The 22,745-nt window shown below is 43.4% G+C and overlaps 1 protein-coding gene across 1 annotated transcript; it reads left to right on the forward strand.

Moving 5' to 3' along the window:
• The first annotated feature begins 1,638 nt into the window (after positions 1-1,638).
• LOC127329209 (uncharacterized) lies at positions 1,639-22,608 on the forward strand. Its single transcript, XM_051355748.1, has 12 exons — positions 1,639-1,814; positions 1,912-2,066; positions 2,558-2,683; positions 3,959-4,098; positions 4,502-4,597; positions 4,731-4,859; positions 5,758-5,910; positions 6,375-6,476; positions 9,726-9,835; positions 10,223-10,310; positions 21,760-21,839; positions 22,319-22,608. The coding sequence occupies exons 1-12, from the start codon at positions 1,654-1,656 to the stop codon at positions 22,362-22,364; spliced, it is 1,386 nt and encodes a 461-aa protein (XP_051211708.1). The 5' UTR covers positions 1,639-1,653; the 3' UTR covers positions 22,365-22,608.
• Positions 22,609-22,745: the final 137 nt, after the last annotated feature.

Here is a 22,745-nt window from a genome sequence, read left to right on the forward strand (position 1 = left end):
CGATTCCCCGTCATCCTTCTCCCCTTCGCCGTACTCGCCGTCGCCGACTGCCGTGTTCCAAGAGGGCGCCTACGTCCAAACGTCCAGGTCCACGCCGTCGCCGCCCGAGCTTGACGTCGGTGGCGGCGGCCAGTTCGAGGGCACCTCGCCGGCCCTGCGATGAGGGCCGCTCCCGTTCGGTGCGACGGCGGCGCCGAACGAAGAGGAGATCCACGAGATGATCAGCTCCGGCTCCATGGCCGCCGCTGCGAGCCCGGGGTTCTTCATGGCCGCCGCCGCTGCGTGCCCGGGGTTCTTCACGCAAGAGGAGGCGAGGGCGACGGCAGCTGTGGCGGCGCGCAACGAGCATCGGGAGGATGTTGCCGACGGAAGCCAAGCCGTCGAAGAAGAAGACGAGGAAGAAGAAGAGCCAACACAAGCCGACGCCAACCTGTCGAAGGGGAAGAAGAAGAGGAAGAAGGACTCGCCGCCTGCCGAACCGCGTATCAAATGGACGCCGAAGGAAGAGGAGTGCCTCGCCGAAGCTTGGATGGCCGTGTCCACGAACGGCATAATCGAGGCCAATCAGTCGTTTGACACATACTGGCTTCGAGTGAGGCAGGCGTACGAGGAGCGCAAACTCGTCGATCCCTACTTCAACAAGACGAACATGAACGTGTACCGGGGAGACAAGGCAATGGCCACCCATTGGGGGGATCATGCAGACGGCGTGCAACAAATGGCACGGCATACAGGAGGAGGTCCACAAACGGCCGATCAGCGGCCAGGACTTGGAGCAAAAGGTATGCTCCGTCGACCCTGCATCACCGAGGTACATCGTCGTTAGCTGACCCGTATCGTCGTGCTCTTTTTTCCCCAGCTGCGCCGAGCTTTGGACATGTACACGGACGACACCGGCCTGCAGTTCAAGTTCCTCAACGTCTACGCCCGCCTCGAGAACTGCGAGAAGTGGAAGGAAACTCGCACGACCCTCTCGAAGAGCAAGACCGAGCAGTACAACCCCGCCGCTCCGGCGGCTTGCGCGGCGGAAGGGCGCCCTGAACTCGGCTAGAAGAAGCTCAAAGAGCTCAAACGGACGAACAATCCCGCCGACAGGATGCAGGAGTCGATCGACAAGTGCTGGGCCGACTTGAGGTCGCACGCCGACGGGAGGAACGACAAGTTCGACGGCAGGTGGCGGGAGATGCTCGCCAACCAAGGCGTCCGGATCGCCCTGCTGAAGACGACGACGGCGGCGAAGAAGAGGAATACAGACTTGGCGTTCCTGATGGGCGGCGGCGACATGGAACTGATGGACGAGGAGACGAGGAATTGGTACCAGGGCCACCGCAGCGACATCCTCCGAGCCACTCCGGCCAGTCCTTCGTCGTCTCCGCCGGCTCCTACCTCGGCTTCCTCACCATCTACCTCGTCGACTGCGGCTGCTTCGACGTCCACTGCCGCTGCTTCCTCGTCGGCCGCCGCAGCCGCTTCGGCCACGGCGTGTGAGGAAACTGGTCCGTCGGACACCGCCGTGCCGGCCGGGACTGCCGACGAGCCTGTCTCCGTGTAATTTCCCTCCGATCGCCGATCTGTGGCTGATCCTTTTGCTCCTTTTGCCGATCAACTGGCCGTACTTGTAGCGCGGGACGGCGATTTCTTTGAATTTAAACTATGTCCGCTGAACTCCAGGTGGACGACTGGAAATACGGTACTCCACGACTTAATTTCGTCCGCTGCTCCATCGCCGCCAGCAATGGAGGCAATGTCCGAGCAGGAGCGGAGGGACGAGCTCTTCGGCGCCGCCTGCGACGGCAACGTCCGCCTCCTCAAGAGTAAGCGGCCTCTCCCTCCATCTCACACTTCGGGTTTGGCGGCCGCCGGTGGTTCCTACCTGACTTGACTGACCTGACTCGGTGTGCGTGCGCCAAGAGATGGCGCGGGCGCTGAACTCGCGTTCTTGGCGGCGATGGTGGACGACGACGGCGACACCCTTCTGCAGATGGCTGCTACACATGGCCGGACGGACGTCCTGAGGTACCTCGTCGAGGACCTCCTCCTCGACGTCAACCAGCCCAACAGCATAGGTTCGATTCATTCCCCTTCCGCTCGATTCTCCATCTCCTCGGTTTAAAACTCTTCTGTGCTGGCTACAGCTTAATTAGGAGCAAGGGTTAGCTCCTCCAGCTCTGAAAGTCGTACCTTTTGGCTCCAAAATTGATGCCGTATGCTGTTCGCATCTCCAATCAAGATGTAAACATAGCTGAGAAAAAGTTAACATTTGCATCCTACCATGCCTAGAAATTAGTCTATGCACCGTATCAGTTACTATATCGATTTTCTCAGGACATGTTGGCGCCTTGTTTGCTCTTTTCTGCTAACATATGGCATATGGAAAGTCGTTTCAAGCTGCATTAGGATTAGTGGGAGTCCTGTTTCCACAGTTTGTTCTATTATCAGCAAATGACCAGATGTCATGTCCCTGAATGAACTTTTCTTGTCTTGTTCAAGCTGGGGACTGGACATTGGTTGGTGTGTGGGTTCACTGACCTCATGATTTCTGTTGTTGCTGCTGCAGGTGATACCCCGCTATGTTATTCTGCTTTTGCTAGGAAAGCTGCTGCTACGAAATATCTTCTTGCTCACGGCGCTGATCCGTTGGTTGGTAAAAACTTTTTACCTCTCCATGGTGCTGCATGCCAAGGTCTCTTCCTCTCTCAGAACCTATATGTTTGGTAACAATACATTTGCCACATATTGGATTGAATACAAAGTCATTTTTGACTCCACATTGCTTAGATATAAGCATCAGGTCCTATAATACCAATGATAGATCTCCAAGGGGGGAAAGAACCAGAGAGGCAGTCCGGAGATGCGATTCTATTCTTTGATGGGCCTTCAACCTTCTTGCTGTCTTTTCCTTCAGTACTCTGTCAGCCTGTTGCCATGGCTACCATGGCCTGATAGCAGACCTCAAATTTACGCTTAGGGTGACCCCTATCTGCAGTCACATCCTGCAATATGTTATTGAAATTCTCTCACTTTGATAGTTGGTTGTGTAAAATTTAGAAATTCCCGTAGAATTCCAATGAGGTAAGCATCCTATTATTCATTGCTTCTCTATTCGTTGATAATCTGGGGACAAGGCTTTTAACACGGAGCCCAGAAGTTAGCAGGCGTTCCAGTCCAACAATTTGTAATACAACCTCTGTTCCATAATAAATGTCTCAGATTTATCTAGATACACATGTATTAACGCGTCTAGGTACATGCGTATCTAGACAAATCTGCGACATTTATTATGGAACGCAGGGAGTATTATTTTTGTCTTCCTAGATAAACAATTAGTGCAGTAGATCGGTGGTCCAAGTTTCCGCATCGGTTCTGTTTCTCAATTGATTGTTTCCTTAAGATCTGGTTGCAAGCCTTTCTTTATTTTAAAGACTTAGCCCAAGGAGTATAGCAAGCAGGAAACACACCATCGCGACTTCATGTTGTGTAGGTTTTCAAACCTTTGCTTTTGGCATCGTGATAGTGGACTACCATGGGACCTCTATTTGTCAACCTTTTTAGTTCAGCATATCTCGCCATATGTTCCTATGTTGCTCCCATGTATAATGATTTGGATGATGGAAAAAGAAACATCGTCAAGTTTTTGGAGAAGAACTTCGAGGTTTGGAATATAGACATATTATTTCCAATTCTTTGTTATTGGCGGTGTTGATTGTAAACTTGTACGATTTAAACAGATGGATTTTGCTACTCCCAAGGTAATGTAAAATTAAGTCTCAGTCCGACCACCTTCGTAAGTTTGGTTCTGGGTAGGATCACTGGCAACCGAAGGTTACTGGGCTGTTCATGTTAGAAACACCAAAACCTGCTCTGGAGTTCATTTTTATTGCAGATGTATTGCCAAAGACAACTGCATGCTGGAAAACATTGTGGTCTCATGAATTCCTCTTGAAACTTCCTTTTCCAGGACATTGTGATGTTGTAGAATTGCTGCTTTCAAGGGGAATTGATGTGGATTTAGATTCTGCTCGTGGCACTCCATTACAGGTAGCTGCTATGAAGAAACAACATGGCACGATGAAGATTTTGTTGGAGCACCATGCAAATGTAAGACATCGGTTTCTTGGTTCTCTCACTGGCTGTGCAAAAGAAAAATACTGCGTTGTTGTGTCTGTTTTGGAAAGAATATCCTGTTTGGGACTAGAACACATTGAAAAACCTTCTGGCCGGTGGTACATGTTCTCTATCTGAACTAAATTATGTTGTTTGAAGCAGCAAGTTTGCAACATTGACAGTACTAGGTTCTTTGAAGTTAATTTTTTCTCAGTTTCTTACAAGTGCATGTTATGTATAACTTTCTGTAGACATATTAGTTTTTGTCTCCTTCAGACATGAACAATTGGAAACACTATGAACTGATTATATATATCATTGCATTCCACAAAAGAAATTTTCCATTGACCCTTTTTCTTTGACAAGTGTAAGGGATTGATTCTTCCACTTTCCACAGCCTAACAATGCCAAAGTATCTCTTACCCCATTACGCTGGGTCATACATGATCCTGTGCCATCTAAATCGTTGCGATGCATGAAGCTACTGATTAAGGTCCGTACTCTTCCTATGGAGATTTCTCAACTGTAGTTTGTATATGCAGCTTCAGTTTCTTTGTGTGTACCTATTTTGTGGATGATTTATCAAGCACTAACTCAAATTTTCAAATATTTATTCATTTACACAGGCTGGTGCTGATGTGAATTTTGTTGACAGCAATGGTTTCACTACCGTGATATATGCAGCAAAACTTGGCTCACCTGCCCTCATGAAGTGCTTACTAGATGCTGGTGCTAACCCCAATATTCCAGATGAAGTGAGTTTTATTGTTGTTCTCTGTTGTTGTAACTTGTAATGACCTACATTTAATGCATACACTCTGTTTGTTAGTTAGCTGAATATTATTTCTTTATGTTTTTTTTTTATCCCTTGAGAGTAAATTGCAGAATGTGACATCTCGTCTGTTAAACTATGAATCATGAAAATCTCTAGTTTCTTCATAGCCTTGCCAAAGAAACTCAAAATGCTACTTATGTAAGGGTTTCCTTTGCCCCTTTCGGGTTCCTTTAATTCACAGGATAGGAAAAGCATAGTAGTAGGAATCATATGGGATTGGGATACCCAGTCTACTTGCATCCTATGATAAGAGGAATTCTCTTTGATTGCGGTGAAGGAATGTTCTATGAGGTCTGGCCTAATGCTATTTTCCTTTAAAATTTATATTGCAAGATTCCTATGGGATTAGTTCCTATGAGATATGATCCCATGAATCTAACAGCTTCCCCAGTAAAGTTTCCATAGGATCTCAACCCTACACAAATCCCGTGAAAATTCCATGAATCATAGGAGCCCTGCATGTATATTTTTGTGTTAATATCACCTTTGTCCTATTCTGTTTTGACAAGTTTATGCAATACAATAAGCATAGTAGTTGAAGCTTTGTTTATTACTGTTATAGGACTTAACCTAACCTATGTCTTACAAGTTCAGTTAGGAAGGATGAAAAGACTGTTACATCATTTTTCCTTGCATTTTGAATCTCCGTGCATTACATCTTGCTGTTTGGTTGAGATTATGATAATCCACCACAACGCCAAACTGAGCATTAGACTTTGTTTTCCGATTATTAATGAGGAAAGTTTTTTTTCCAATATATTTGTATTTATATCGGGAATGATTACTTATAAAGTCAACCATTTCTGCTACTCGTGCAGTTTGGTAGAATGCCTATTGAGTATGCTGCCTATTATAGCAAAAGGGACATGGTTGAAGTGTTATTCCCTTCAACTTCTCCTATTTCAACGCTGCCAGAATGGAGTATAGATGGAATTATTTATCATGTGAAATCCTTTGGTTTGAAGCCAATGGTATGAGTTTTCTTCTATGCTCACTTCCATGTATTATCTATCTGTCATTATCATTCTCATGTTCTGTTCTTCTGCACTTTTTCTTAATAACTTAGATTAGATTTTTTTAAAAAATTATTCCAGTTTCCAAACAAAATATGCCAATCATACATTTGGTGCCTTCCATCACTATACTAGCAAACTTTAGTCTTCGGGATGACCCTTTGTGTCACTAGTATTCTGCTAGACTGAACAAGTTATCTTGGATGCTATTGTGCCAATTTGTACTGTACTTGTTTTTTTTTCCAGACATTAGTTTTTAATGAAAACAATTCACTCTCTAGCTGTACAATATAACACAATTTTTTTTTATACGTGTTTGTGATTAATAAGGCTATGGAAGCTGAAACTTTCAAATCTGTACGTTCCATGTCTTGCATGCTATTTCTACATATTCAGTCTAACCAGAACTCTTTTGTGGTCAGGATAAACAAAAGTGTGAAATGAGAATAAGAGAACTGAAACAGCAAGCCTCAGAGGCTTTTAAGAGAGAGGAATACATTATAACGGGACATCTGTATACTTGTGTAAGTCCTAGGACATATCTTTATTGTGTGAGCGACTGGGAGATGTTTTCCATATTTGTAAACATTTAACCTGCGCCATCACTATATTTTGTTGACACCTTAGATAGGCTTCATATAATGGTACCTCTTTCTGGCAAAACTTGTGTTGTTAGATACTTCAGTTATTTCATTTAAGATATACAAAAAGATAGCCTCTGTTTGGCAGTGAAGTTTTTCAGAAACCTAAGTATTTTATAACCAAAGTATTTCCATTCCTAGGCAATAAATAATTCAGTTATGGAAAAAGAGGCCCCATCCTACTTTTCTAATAGTGCAAAATACTACAGTTTTTGCTAATACCATGGTATATAGTACTGCAGTTTTTGTTAAAGCCAAACAACACCTCGAAGTATTGAAAACCATATTTTCAGAAACCATAGTATTCTTAGAATACTTAAAAAAACTTTGCTACCAAACACCCTTGGTAATGTTTGATCATTATCATCCCTTGGATGACATCTATTATAGCTAGTAAATAGATCGATACCCCTCCATTTCAAAATAGTTACTTCCTCTCATCCATAATAAGTGTTGGGGTCTCAGTTCAAATTAGCTCAACTTTGAACTAAACTTCCGACAGTTATTATGGATGGGAGGAGTAATATTTTTTATATTTTGAGCACCAAAATCTCATAATATATACTATATTAGTGAAGATATTTGCGGAGCATTTTTTCTCAACATATCTAATTGTATGGTCAATGAAGATGATTTTTTATGTGCTACTGATTCCATGGTAAATTTCTACAGACTGAACAAATAGAATAATAAAAAATGGTGATATTTCTGAAATGCATACAGAATTTTGCTGCAGTGGTTATACTATTGTTTCTACTTAGTGTTCTTTTTGTTCAGCTAAAAATTATTTTCTTTTTGTTGGTTGAAGGGTGGCCTATGGTATTTTTACCAACATAGTTTTTGCTGATTGGGATGCAAGTTGACCTTCGTGATTATGGTAGCTGCAGAATGTGCCAATTAAAATGTGAACGCTAAAAATTCATGTGAACCGTGAACAGTATCAAATGTCTGCAGGAATTTTGTTTTCGAACCATGGTTTGATTTTACTTTAAACTACGAAACTTTAACCCTAGATTCAACCCATACAAAAATCTGACTGTTATTAAACCATCCTACCCGCTTAGTAATTACGAGGTATTTTAACATTAGCAGTTGTGTTCAGAAGACCGAGGAACAGAGTACTGTTATACACAAGTTTTTACCTCGATATTTATCTTTTTTTTTTTTGAACAACTTGAGGCGCCGGAGGCGCCAAAGTTTCATTCAACTCATAGACATTGTACAGCATGAATTACAAGATTTGACATCTGCATTTGTTGCACTGCATGCAGAAAGGGGCAATCTATAGATCTATGAGCTGAAGAAGAGCAACTAAAGATCGGCTGTGACAAATTCTGTCTAAGAGCCTGATGTGCACAATTATGAGCTACTCCATTGATATCTCTTTTAATATGGTAAACTGCAGTCGTAGAGTATCTGATTAGATTTCTGTAATCTGCTATGATCCTTCTGATCTCCCAGGGTACCTGTTCAAGAGAAGTTGACTGTGTAGCTGCTGAAGAGGCAAGGGTGCTGTTGTCCGTTAGGAAAGTATGACCCTGGAGTTGAAGAGCTAAAGCAATTCTAGCTGCAACCAGCAATGCTTCCGCTTCAGCTTGAAGGACCGAAGGTGCCATGGGTGTTGAAGCTTGAATCATGATCATCCCTGATCGGCTGATTTCCTGAATCTGAATGAATACACCAATTCCAGTGACCGAAGAAAGTCCTGGAGCTTTCTTAGTTTTCCATGCCGCGTCTGAGAAGACTTTTGTTCCTTTAATCATCAAGTCCGTCTTGAGAGTCCGACCATGTAGAGGCAGCTGACTTCCTGTAACCTGTGTATTACCTTGTACGTCCTGAAGAACAATCTTATTGGTCTGCACATTCTTGTTCATATTTGTAACCTGCTCAATATTACTCAATTCCAAGTTATGATTTAAAGCATTTGCCATGTGCTGAATTTGAGCCGGATGAAGTTGTTGCCTATTAAAAAGGTGATCATTTCTAGATTTCCATAAACACCACATGAAGGTTAAGACATTAGGAAGAGTGGCATTCGGGTGGTTCATATTTATCAGTTTGGAGATTATATCTGTGAGAGAGTGAGCATTTATGATAAGCATATCAACTCTTATGAACCAAGGATTTGAAAACCAAGCAGCCCTGGCATAATTGCAAGTAAAGAAAAGATGGCAATCTGTCTCCTCTAAATTACATATGCAGCACAATTTGCTTATATGTTTAGAATACTTACCTGCTCGTGTCCCTGTAGGAAGGGCCTTTCGAAGAAATCTCCAACCGAAAGCTTGAATCCTTGGTAAGATTTGCTTGCTCTGCCATATCTTCTTTAATAATTGAACTGTAGCTTGGTCTACTTCTCTTGGCTTCGGCTCACCATTTTCCTGCAAATTTTGAAGACAAGCCTTATATGCACTTTTAGTGTTGCATTTACCTGTGGGAGTGAGTTTCCAGCAAAGCATGTCTTCATCCGACGTGGGAATAATAGGAGTGGATTTTATAATTTCAGCTGTGGGATTTTGGAAAAGAGTGTCGATTAGCTGAGTGTTCCAAGTTTGTTCATTGGGAAGCCAGAGATCTTTGACTTGAGCTGGATAGGAATAATTTGATGGCTGAATGATGAGAGTGTCATACAGGTTGGCCCAATCATTGCACCAAGGTGTGCTCCAAATAGACATATGACCTTTGGTGATCTGGTAGAACGAATGTGTTTTTAGAATCGGGAGCATCTTGAGAATGGAGGCCCAGAAGGCAGATTTAGGAGCATTGGAATTTGGGCGCCAAACAGAGGAGTTTGGGAAATATTTTGATTTAAGAACGGAGTGAAGAAAATCATTGGGTTGTTCCGCAATCCTCCAGGCAGCCATAAGGATAAGAGCTTGATTCATGGCTTGCAAGTTTCGTATACCTAAGCCTCCTTCATTCTTTGGAGAGCAGATGTCCTTCCAAGCTCTGAGACAAAGAGATCTAGAACCTGTTTCTTCCCTAACTCGATATTTATCAACTTGTCCAAAACATTTGCTTGTGGTTTTTGTACAGAAATCTCTATGCCAATTAATATGACATGCCTGAGCGGTATCCTGATCGGTACTGTGTTGTAGGTAGTGCTAAAAACTATATGTGATTGGTGTACAGGCAATGGAATTTGAATGTAGTCCAGATGATTATGCAACCCTATTGGCAAACAGGAGTCTCTGCATGCTGCGCATGGGAGAGAACAAAAGAGCTGCTCTCTCTCGGGAGTGGTGTTTTGGAACATGGGTGCATATGCTCCCTATATTTTGAAATTCATCTTACTTATATTTTAAATTTCAAAAAAATTAAAACAAAAAATTCATACGTACATCTTTATGTGCTACGCGCTCACAAAATCGTTTCATAAAAAATCGACTTATCATGTGACGTATGTAAAAAAGATAAAATTTAGTGCTAAAAATAATGCTTTTCACAAGATAAAGTTTCTCCTTTTTACATAGACCATAAAAAATATTAGTTTTTCGTGAAACTTGGCAAATGCACATGCATTATGGAGATGTACATGTAGAATTTTTTATCCAAATTTTTTGACATTTCAAAATATGCTTTTTTGGTAGAGGGAGCATACGCACCCGGGAGCCGAATTGAATTTCCGCTCTCTCTCATGCTACCCAGTGCAGAATGGTGCGACCTTTTTGGCCAAAAGCCTGCTACCGACAAGGGGCAGCTTATATGGCACTGAAGGTAAAAAGAACCCAGTAATTTTTTTTCATGCATCCCTGATCAAGCGATCACAGAACTGATCATCTGCTGGTGCCTACCGATAGGAATATTTTTTTCCAAGCGACCCACATGGGGATCGATTTTCATTACCATGAGATAACGAAAAACATCAAGTATCACAGCATAGCAAGCGAGAGAAAGGGGGGAGGGGGGCGCCGCCTATTGCTAACGTTTAGGAGAGTTATATTACAGGACCAGATGATCAAAAAGCAAGGAACTATCCCAGGAGCACCAGATATCGTCAGAAGCTACTGTTTTTCCGCCATCCACCACGAACCAAACAATGACAAGGTTGTGAGATCTTTTTTCAGCTTCCAGCATCATCTGTTTCCATCTCATTTTCTTCAGGATCATCAGTCGCAGCGGCAGTGATTGCTAGAGTTCCTCGCCCAGTCCTTCCAGAAGCCGAGGAGGCAGTAGCCGTCGTAGTCGCAGCAGTCGCCAAACGAAGCAGATTGTCAGCTCCAGCCTTGATATTCCTCTCATCAACATCATTATGCAGGCCTGCCCAATAGTTCATGAAAACAACAGATAAGCTAATTAATTCGCTAGGGGATCTAATCAGCTTCCTATCAAAGCATGCTCTGTTGCGAAGCTTCCATATTGCCCATCATATGGCTGCTAAGCCGGCAATCTGGACATTCCTACTGGCAGGAACAATTTGTGGAAACCACTCAAAGAACTGAGTAAAACTTCCAGGCCTGTTGCTTGCCCCAATGGCCATAGCAACTGTGCTCCAAACATATTTTGCTGCAACACATTCAAAGAAAAGATGAGGTATACTCTCATCCCGATGACAAAATTGACAGGAGGCACTCCCAGTCCAGTTTCTCTTCAATAAGTTATCTTTTGTAGCAATTGCATTGTGCCAGATTAGCCACAGCCCAAATTTTGATTTTCAAAGGAATTTTGCTTTTCCACAGGTGTTTGAAGGATCTGTCCATCCCATATCTGCGCAGATGATTGTACATAGATTTCACAGAATAAATCCCATTTTTTGTCCATTTCCAAACAGGTTTATCTTTTTCCTGGGATAAATTGGTCTGCCTCACTATTCCCAACAAACCATGTACCTGAGCAGCCAACTCTGGAGACAAATATCTTCTGAAAGAGAAATTCCACCCATTGACAGCAGCATCAGCCACTGTAATATCTTGTTCATTACAAATATTGAAAATTTCTGGGAAGGATTCTCTTAAGGGTGCATTTCCACACCAAGCATCTTGCCAGAAACTTGTTAATCTCCCATTCCCCACTTTCATCCTTCTGCCAGACAGATATAAATCTTTGATTTTCTGCATATCAATCCACAATGGGGAGTCTCCTGGCCTTTTCTTTGAATAGAACACACCAGCACCTCTGAGATATTTTCTACACATAAAATCATTCCAAGGACTAGTAGAGGATTCTGAAGGGGTTCGTTGCATAGAAAACAAAAAATTTCCTACCGCAAAGCGAATAAAACCAACAGATCTAATCTATGGAACACCCAAGATCCAATCTACTAGATCTAAGCAACGAGATGGAGATGAGACTAACCCTCGAAGATTCCAAAGCCTACGAGATTAATCTCGTTGTTGATGTAGACGATCGTCCCCGGTGCTGCAATCCGGCAGCACTTCCGTACTCGGTCGCGCGTACGGTGTCGATGAAGCTCCTTCCTCTCCCGTTCCAGCGGGCAGCGGAGGTGTGGTAGATCTCCTCCAACTTCCAGCAGCACGACGGCGTGGTGGTGGTGGTGGAGGAAGAAAACTGCAGGGCTTCGCCTAAGCCCGGACAGCGTATGGTGGAGGGAGAGGCGGCCAGAGGAGGAGGCAATGATGGGGTGGTGTGGCCGGCCACCCCCTCCCCTCTTTATATAGGGGGCTGGCCGGCCAAGGTGGCCCCCTTTCCCATCTAGGGTTAGGGGGCGGCGGCCAAAGGGGGGAGAGGGGCTTTCCCCTCCCCCAAGTTGATCCCCCTAGGAAACCCTAGGGGGTTGGCCGGCCTGGGCCTTGGGGGGCATGTGCCCCTGGCCCATTAGGCTAGGGAGCATCCCCTCGGCCCATGCTAGGCCTCCTAGGTCGTGGGCCCCATGGTGGACCCTTCCGGAACCTTCTAGAACCTTCCAGTCAACCACCGGAAAAATCCCGAACATTTTCGAAACCCAGAAATCAACTTCCCTTATATGAATCTTATTCTCCGGACCATTCCGGACCTCCTCGTGACATCCTGGATCACATCCGAGACTCCGAAATAACTTCGTCTCCATACCATATTCAAATCTACTTATGCGACATCGAACCTTAAGCGCGTCACCCTACGGTTCGCGAACTATGCAGACATGGTCGAGACTCCTCTCCGAGCAATAACCAATAGCGGGATCTGGAGATCCATAATGGCTCCCACATATTCAACGATGACTTAGTGATCGATTGAACCTTTTACATACGATGCCAATTCCCTTTATCTCGCGATATTTTACTTGTCCGAGGTTTGATCATCGGTATCTCCATACCTTGTTCAACCTCGTTACCGACAAGTACTCTTTACTCGTACCGTGGTATGTGATCTCTTATGAACTATTCATATGCTTGCAAGCTAATCAGATGACATTCCACCGAGAGGGCCCAGAGTATATCTATCCGTCATCGGGATGGACAAATCCCACTGTTGATCCATATGCCTCAACTTACACTTTCCAGATACTTAATCCCACCTTTATTGCCACCCATTTACGCAATGGCGTTTGATGTAATCAAAGTACCCTTTCGATGTAAGTGATTTACATGATCTCATGGTCGAAGGATTAAGACAACTATGTATTGAAAGCTTATAGCAAATGAACTTAATGACTTGATCTTATGCTACGCTCATTTGGGTGTGTGTCCATTACATCATTCAACTAATGACATAACCTTGTTATTAATAACATCCAATGTTCATGATCACGAAACCATGATCATCTATTAATCAACAAGCTAGTTATACAAGAGGCTTACTAGGGACTCCTTGTTGTTTACATAACACACATGTATCAATGTTTCGGTTAATACAATTATAGCATGGTATATAAACATTTATCATAAACACAAAGATATTATAATAACCATTTTATTATTGCCTCTTGGGCATATCTCCAACAGTCTCCCACTTGCACTAGAGTCAATAATCTAGATTACATTGTAAGATACCTAACACCCATAGCATTCTGGTGTTGGTCATGTTTTGCCCTAGGGAGAGCTTTAGTCAACGGATCTGCAACATTCAGATCTGTGTGTACTTTGCAAATCTCTACTTCACCATCTTCGATGTACTCGCGAATCGAATGAAAACGTAGCTTGATATGCTTCAGCTTCTTGTGTGACCTTGGTTCCTTTGCATTGGCGATGGCACCCGTGTTGTCACAATAAATGACTAACGGGTCCAATGCACTAGGAACCACACCAAGCTCAACAATGAACCTCTTCATCCATACCGCTTCGATGAAGCCTCCGAAGCCGCTATATATTCAGATTCCCGTTGAAGATTTCGCCACCGTGCACCGCTTGGAACTGCTCCAGCCATCGCGCACCATTCAATATAAACACATACCCAGACTGAGACTTAGAGTCATCAGGATCAGTGTTCCAACTTGCATCGGTGTAACTGGTTACAACGAGCTCTTGGTCACCGCCATAACAAAGAAACATATCCTTAGTTCTTTTCAAGTACTTCAGGATATTCTTGACCGCTGTCCAGTGTTCCATTCCTGGATCACTTTGATATCTGCTGGTCAAGCTAACAGCATGTGCGATATCCGGTCTAGTACACAGCATGGCATACATGATAGAGCCTACTGCTGAGGCATAGGGGATCTTACTCATCCTCTCTCTATCTTCTGCCGTAGCCGGACCTTGAGTCTTACTCAAGACCTTACCTGGCAGCATAGGCAAGAACCCTTTCTTGCTTTCATCCATTCTAAACTTCTTTAGAATCTTGTCCAGGTATGTACTCTGCGAAAGCCCTATTAAGCGTCTTGATCTATCTCTATAAATCTTGATGCCTAAAATGTACGCTGCTTCACCAAGGTCTTTCATTGAAAAACACTTATTCAAATAACCTTTAACACTGCTTAATAGTTCTATATCATTCCCAATTAATAATATGTCATCTACATATAATATCAGGAACGCTACAGAGCTCCCACTCACTTTCTTGTAAATACAGGCCTCACCATGAGTCCGTATAAAACCGAAGTCTTTGATCACCCTATCAAAGCGTAGGTTCCAACTCCGGGATGCTTGCTTCAGTCCATAAATGGAACGCTGAAGCTTGCATACCTTGTCAGCATTTTTAGGATCGACAAAACTTTTGGGTTGTACCATATACAACTCTTCCTCAATGTCACCATTAAGGAACGCCGTTTTGACATCCATCTGCCAAATCTCATAATCGAAAAATGCGGCTATTGCTAACAAAATCCTCACAGACTTTAGCTTCACTACAGGTGAGAAAGTCTCATCGTAGTCAACTCCTTGAATTTGTCGGAAACCCTTTGCGACAAGTCGAGCTTTATAGACAGTAATATTACCATCAGCATCTGTTTTTCTCTTGAAGATCCATTTATTCTCAACAGCCTTGCGGCTGTCAGGTAAGTCTACCAAAGTCCATACTTTGTTATCATACATGGATCCCATTTCGGATTTCATGGCTTCTTGCCATTTGTTGGAATCTGGGCTCACCATTGCTTCTTCATACGTCGCAGGGTCCTCATCATTGTTGTCCACAATCATGACATTTAGACAGGGATCATACCAATCAGGAGTGGTACGCTCCCTCGTCGATCTACGAGGTTCAGTAGCTTCCTCGTTCGAAGTTTCATGATCATCATCATTTGCTTCCTCTCCTATCGGCGCAGGCTGTACAGGAACATCTTCCGGTACTACGCTACTCTGATCAATGAGAGAAGGTTCATTAACCTCGTCGAGTTCTACTTTTCTTCCAGTCACTTCTTTCGTGAGAAACTCCTTCTCAAGGAAGGATCCGTTCTTGGCAACAAAGATTTTGCCTTCGGATCTGTGATAGAAAGTATACCCAATTGTTTCTTTAGGGTATCCTATGAAGACGCATTTCTCCGCTTTGGGTTCTACCTTGTCAGGTTGTAACTTCTTTACATAAGCTTCGCAACCCCAAACTTTAAGGAACGACAGCTTAGGTTTCTTCCCAAACCATAATTCATACGGTGTCGTTTCAACGGATTTAGATGGTGCCCTATTTAAAGTGAATGCGGCTGTCTCTAATGCATAACCCCAAAACGATAACGGCAAATCAGTAAGAGACATCATAGAACGAACCATATCTAAGAGAGTTCGATTACGACGTTCAGACACACCATTGCGCTGTGGTGTTCCCGGCGGTGTCAACTATGAAAGTATTCCGCATTTCTTTAAATGCATGCCAAACTCATAACTCAGATATTCGCCTCCGCGATCAGAACGCAGAAACTTAATCTTCTTGTTACGTTGATTTTCTACTTCACTTTGGAATTCCTTAAACTTCTCGAAAGTTTCGGACTTATGTTTCATAAAGTAGATATACCCATATCTACTCAGATCATCCGTGAAGGTTAGAACATAACGATAACCACCGCGCGATGCTACACTCATTGGTCCGCACACATCGGTATGTATGATTTCCAATAAGTCTGTAGCTCGCTCCATTGTACCAGAAAATGGAGTCTTAGTCATTTTTCCCATTAGACATGCTTCGCATCTATCAAGTGACTCAAAGTCAAGTGACTCAAGAAGTCCATCGGAATGGAGTTTCTTCATGCGCTTCACTCCGATGTGACCAAGACGACAGTGCCACATATAAGTAGGGTTATCATTTAATTTAATTCGCTTAGCATCAATGTTATGAACATGTGTATCACTACTATCGAGACTTAACAAGAATAAACCATTCATCTCAGGTGCATGGCCATAAAAGACATTACTCATATAAATCGAACAACCATTATTCTCTGACTTAAACGAATAACCGTCTTGCATTAAACAAGATCCAGATATAATGTTCATGCTCAACGCAGGTACCAAATAACAATTATTGAGGTTTAAAACTAATCCCGAAGGTAGATGTAGGGGGAGCGTGCCGACGGCGATCACATCGACCTTGGATCCATTTCCAACGCGCATCGTCACCTCGTCCCTCGCCAGGCTTCGTCTATTCCGCAGTTCCTGTTTCGAGTTACAAATGTGAGCAACCGAACCAGTATCAAATACCCAGGCACTGCTATGAGAGCCAGTAAGATAGACATCTATAACATGTATATCAAATATACCTTTCTTTTTGATGAGGCCGCTCTTCAGATCAGCCAAGTATTTGGAGCAATTACGCTTCCAGTGCCCCTTCTCCTTGCAGTAAAAGCACACAGTATCAGGCTTAGGGCCAGCCTTGGGCTTCTCCGGAGGCGCAGCAACTTTCTTGCCACCCTTCTTGAAGTTGCCCTTGTTGTTAGGCTTGCCCTGCTTCTTGAAACTGGTGGTCTTGTTGACCATCAACACTTGGTTCTCTTTCTTTATTTCAACCTCAGCAGCTTTCAGCATGGAGAAGAGTTCAGGTAACTCCTTGTTCATGTTCTGCATGTTGTAGTTCATCACGAAGTTCTTGTAACTAGGTGGCAGTGATTGGAGGACACGATTAATCCCCAGCTTGTTAGGAATCACTATTCCCAAGTCACTGAGTTTCTTCGCATGCCCGGACATAGCGAGCATGTGCTCACTGACGGAGCTGCCATCTTCCATCATGCAACTGAAGAAGTGTTTCGATGCTTCATAGCATTCCACGGCCGCATGAGTTTCGAAAATAGTCTTTAACTCTTTCATCATCTCAAACGGGTCGTGGTGCTCAAAACGTTTTTGAAGATCGGCTTCCAGACTGCACAGGATGGCACACTGAACTTGAGAGTACCGAATTTTCCGAGTCTCGTAAACATTCTTTACTTCATCGGATTCAGTTTCTGCAGGTGGGGCACCCAGCGGTGCATCGAGCACATATTGCAGGTTTCCACCAGCGAGGAAAATCCTCACATGACGGAACCAGTCGGTGAAGTTGCTACCGTCGCTCTTGAGCTTTTCTTTCTCTAGGAATTGGTTAAAACTGATGGAGGGGGACGCCATGATCTACAACATATTTGCAAAGAGTTTAGACTAAGTTTATGATAAATTGAGTTCAGTTTTAATTCTTAAATTAACTAGGTGAACTCCCACTTAAAACAACATCCCTCACATTGTCTTAGTGATTACACGAACCAAATCCACTACACCAAGTCCGATCTTCACGAGAAAAGATGTAGCTTCAAAGGCGAACACTCAAAGTGTTCATCATATCATTCATATGACTCATGCTCTACCTTTCGGTATCCCGTGTTCCGAGACCATGTCTGTACATGCTAGGCTCGTCAAGGCAACCTTAGTATCCGCGTGTGCAAAAACTGGCTTGCACCCGTTGTATGCACATGTAGAGTCTATCACACCCGATCATCACGAGATGCTTCGAAATGACAAGTCTTAGCAACGGTGCATACTAAGGATGAACACTTTATTATCTTGATATTTAGTGAGAGGGATCATCTTATAATGCTACCGTCGCGATCTAAGCAAAATAAGATGCATAAAAGGATTAACATCACATGCAATTCATAATGTGTGATATGATATGGCCTTTCTTCTTGTGCTTTTGATCTTCATCTCCAAAGCACGGACATGATCTCCATCATCACCAGCAAGGCGTCAAGGTCAGTGGCGCCGCTTCATGGTTGTCCATCACTTATAGCTACTATAACAACTACTTGAAATAAAGCTATTACATGATGAATAGACACGCAGGTCTTTAACAAAAATTAAAGACAACCATTAGGCTCCTGCCGGTTGCCATAATACAATAATGAACATCTCATACATCAAATATAATCATCATCACATTATGGCCATATCACATCACCAAACCCTGCAAAAACAAGTTAGACGCCTCTAATTTGGTTTGCATATTTTACGTGGTTTAGGGTTTTCGAGTAAGATCCAATCTACCTACGAACATGAACCACAACGGTGATACTAGTGTTGACAATAGAAGTGCAAATTGCAATCTTCACTATGGTGGGAGAGACAGACACCCGCAAAGCCACTTATGCAATACAAGTTGCATGTCAAGCGTGGAGCAAGTCTCATGAGACGCGGTCATGTAAAGTTAGCCCGGGCCGCTTCATCCCACCATCCCGCAAGAAGCAAAGTACACAAACTAAAGCAACAAAAGCATCACCGCCCACAAAACCATTGTGTTCTACTCGTGCAATAGATCTATACAAAGACATGGCTCTGATACCACTGAAGGGGTTCGTTGCATAGAAAACAAAAATTTTCCTACCGCAAAGCGAATAAAACCAACAGATCTAATCTATGGAACACCCAAGATCCAATCTACTAGATCTAAGCAACGAGATGGAGATGAGACTAACCCTCGAAGATTCCAAAGCCTACGAGATTAATCTCGTTGTTGATGTAGACGATCGTCCCCGGTGCTGCAATCCGGCAGCACTTCCGTACTCGGTCGCGCGTACGGTGTCGATGAAGCTCCTTCCTCTCCCGTTCCAGCGGGCAGCGGAGGTGTGGTAGATCTCCTCCAACTTCCAGCAGCACGACGGCGTGGTGGTGGTGGTGGAGGAAGAAAACTGCAGGGCTTCGCCTAAGCCCGGACAGCGTATGGTGGAGGGAGAGGCGGCCAGAGGAGGAGGCAATGATGGGGTGGTGTGGCCGGCCACCCCCTCCCCTCTTTATATAGGGGGCTGGCCGGCCAAGGTGGCCCCCTTTCCCATCTAGGGTTAGGGGGGCGGCGGCCAAAGGGGGGAGAGGGGCTTTCCCCTCCCCCAAGTTGATCCCCCCTAGGAAACCCTAGGGGGTTGGCCGGCCTGGGCCTTGGGGGGCATGTGCCCCTGGCCCATTAGGCCAGGGAGCATCCCCTCGGCCCATGCTAGGCCTCCTAGGTCGTGGGCCCCATGGTGGACCCTTCCGGAACCTTCTAGAACCTTCCAGTCAACCACCGGAAAAATCCCGAACATTTCCGAAACCCAGAAATCAACTTCCCTTATATGAATCTTATTCTCCGGACCATTCCGGACCTCCTCGTGACATCCTGGATCACATCCGAGACTCCGAAATAACTTCGTCTCCATACCATATTCAAATCTACTTATGCGACATCGAACCTTAAGCGCGTCACCCTACGGTTCGCGAACTATGCAGACATGGTCGAGACTCCTCTCCGAGCAATAACCAGTAGCGGGATCTGGAGATCCATAATGGCTCCCACATATTCAACGATGACTTAGTGATCGATTGAACCTTTTACATACGATGCCAATTCCCTTTGTCTCGCGATATTTTACTTGTCCGAGGTTTGATCATCGGTATCTCCATACCTTGTTCAACCTCGTTACCGACAAGTACTCTTTACTCGTACCGTGGTATGTGATCTCTTATGAACTATTCATATGCTTGCAAGCTAATCAGATGACATTCCACCGAGAGGGCCCAGAGTATATCTATCCGTCATCGGGATGGACAAATCCCACTGTTGATCCATATGCCTCAACTTACACTTTCCAGATACTTAATCCCACCTTTATTGCCACCCATTTACGCAATGGCGTTTGATGTAATCAAAGTACCCTTTCGATGTAAGTGATTTACATGATCTCATGGTCGAAGGATTAAGATAACTATGTATTGAAAGCTTATAGCAAATGAACTTAATGACTTGATCTTATGCTACGCTCATTTGGGTGTGTGTCCATTACATCATTCAACTAATGACATAACCTTGTTATTAATAACATCCAATGTTCATGATCACGAAACCATGATCATCTATTAATCAACAAGCTAGTTATACAAGAGGCTTACTAGGGACTCCTTGTTGTTTACATAACACACATGTATCAATGTTTCGGTTAATACAATTATAGCATGGTATATAAACATTTATCATAAACACAAAGATATTATAATAACCATTTTATTATTGCCTCTTGGGCATATCTCCAACAGATTCAACTTTCCACCACCACTTGCACATAAGACTGATGTTGAATTTTGCAAGATCTTTCAAGCCCAAGCCACCTTTTTTCTTTGGCTTACAAATCCATCTCCATTTGATGAAATGATATTTCCTCTTATCAGCACTACCAGCCCAAAAGAAAGATCTAATAGGTTTATCCATCTCTTCTATAGTTGTTTTGTGTAACAATCTCATTGACATCTGATAAACCCCTGTGCTAGATAGGCAAGCACCAATCTTGACCAACCTTCCTCCAATTGACATATTATTTCCTACCCATGCACACATTTTCTTCTTTGTCTTGTCCCCTAAGAAGCTCATATCTGTAACAGTGGGTCTTCTGGCACTAATGGGAGTGCCTAAATACTTTATTGGCCAAGTACCACTTCTACAATTGAACAAATCTGAGTAAATCTGACTCTTGTTCTCATCATGAAGGATCAGCATAACTTCACTTTTTTCAAAGTTTATTTTCAAGCCAGACATTGCTTCAAACAAATATAACAGTAGTTTGAGGTTTCTAGCTTGTTCCAAATCATCTTGAATCAACAAAATTGTATCATCAGCATATTGCAACATAGCAATCCCTCCAGGAACAATATTATCAGCCAATCCTGTTACAAGCTCATTTTGTTGTGCTACAGAAACCATCTTTGCAAGGCTATTAGCTGCCATATTAAAGAGGAATGGAGCAAAAGGATCACCTTGTCTGACACCTTTATGACTGCCAAAATATGGTCCCACCTTATCATTAACTTTGACACTGAGAGTACCTTCAGCTACTGCCTTTTTTATCCATACTAGCCAATTTTCACTGAAACCTTTCTGTCTACAACAATCCAACAGAAACTCCCAGTTTACTTTGTCATATGCCTTTTCAAAATCAATTTTCAGGACAACACCCTGTTGCTTTCTGAATTTTGCCTCTCTCAAGACTTCTTGCAGAAGAGCAACCCCATCAGTAATGAACCTCCCTTTTATGAATGCTGTCTGGCAAGGATGTATTACTTTATTCATAATTGGGATTGCTCTAATAGTCAACACTTTTGTGAAAATCTTAAAGAGAACTTGCAGAAGACAAATGGGTCTGTATTTCTGAATTCTGTCTGCATCTGGCCCTTTTGGTATAAGAGTGATGATACCATAATTAATTCTTTTCAAGTCAATAGCATGTCTGTGGAAATCATTGAAGGCTGTCACTACATCCATTTTGATAATATCCCAACATTCCTTATAAAATTCAGCAGGAATTCCATCAGGTCCAGCTGCTTTGTTGTTTTCCATCAGACCTATAGCATTTTTTATTTTTTCCTTATAAGAGTGATGATACCGATAGGAATATGAGAAAGCATGTGACTCTTTTGCTGATGGCTTGAAGCTTGAACCTACAAATACTGATATTGCGAATGCTTTAAGGTAAGTGGTCCATGTTTTGATGATGTGAAAAGTTTCATGCTGTCTTCTGCTTCATATGTTCAGTAAAAGGACAAATCGTTTCACACATGTATCTACATCGTTCTAGAGTGTATGCGATTCTTTTTCCTCTCTGCGTGGGCAATTGTTTAGTGGAAGATGGCCTCCATCTCCAGACGAGGACCACATGGATACAGTCATCCAGGGTCTGTTGCGTTCGTTTAGCTAGAAGTAGGTTTGATTTCTTCAACTGCAGTAAATTTCTTTTTCGAGAATTTCATTGAAAGGGAAGAGTTTGTTTACACGCCTCCTAGGGTGTACCTCCCAGTCTACACATCCTAGGAGTAATTTTTTGTTTTCACTGGGAAAGAGCGCCTAGATTTGATTTCTCTAGTGCATGTGTTTGTTGTGATCAATCTTTCATGGCAAGGAGGCTGTACACATATTTCTGCTAATATTTTTCAAAATAATTTTGGTTTCAGGGAAGCCCGCGAGGCTTTGAAGAATGCTCGTTGCTCTGAAAAGTAATTGACGTAGCTGCATTTCTGCTGACAGACTTAACTGGAGAAGTAGAGTCTCTGTTTTGTTGGTCGAGCCAGGATAACTCTAATGTAAAAACTGCTAGCAAGAATGCATATCTTTTGTGCTTTTGTATACATCATTTCGTATTTTAACATGTCAGGGTTCACAGAACTGCAGTATCTTGTTTCTGTGTCGAAAATCCTTACCGTCCACAAAGCACTGAGCTGGTTATTGATACGGATGTTGAATCGTTTGAGGCGTCGCCTAAGATTAAGCAACGAAATGAAACATGGGGAGTTATGCTGAAAATAGATACCGACTCGCTGTTCCTGAAGCATGCGCTCGCCATCAAGGGCGCCTGGGCTTGAGACACAAGGTGGCGATGAG

Source organism: Lolium perenne, chromosome 1 (assembly GCF_019359855.2).
Source record: "Lolium perenne isolate Kyuss_39 chromosome 1, Kyuss_2.0, whole genome shotgun sequence".
Lineage (NCBI taxonomy): Eukaryota > Viridiplantae > Streptophyta > Magnoliopsida > Poales > Poaceae > Lolium > Lolium perenne.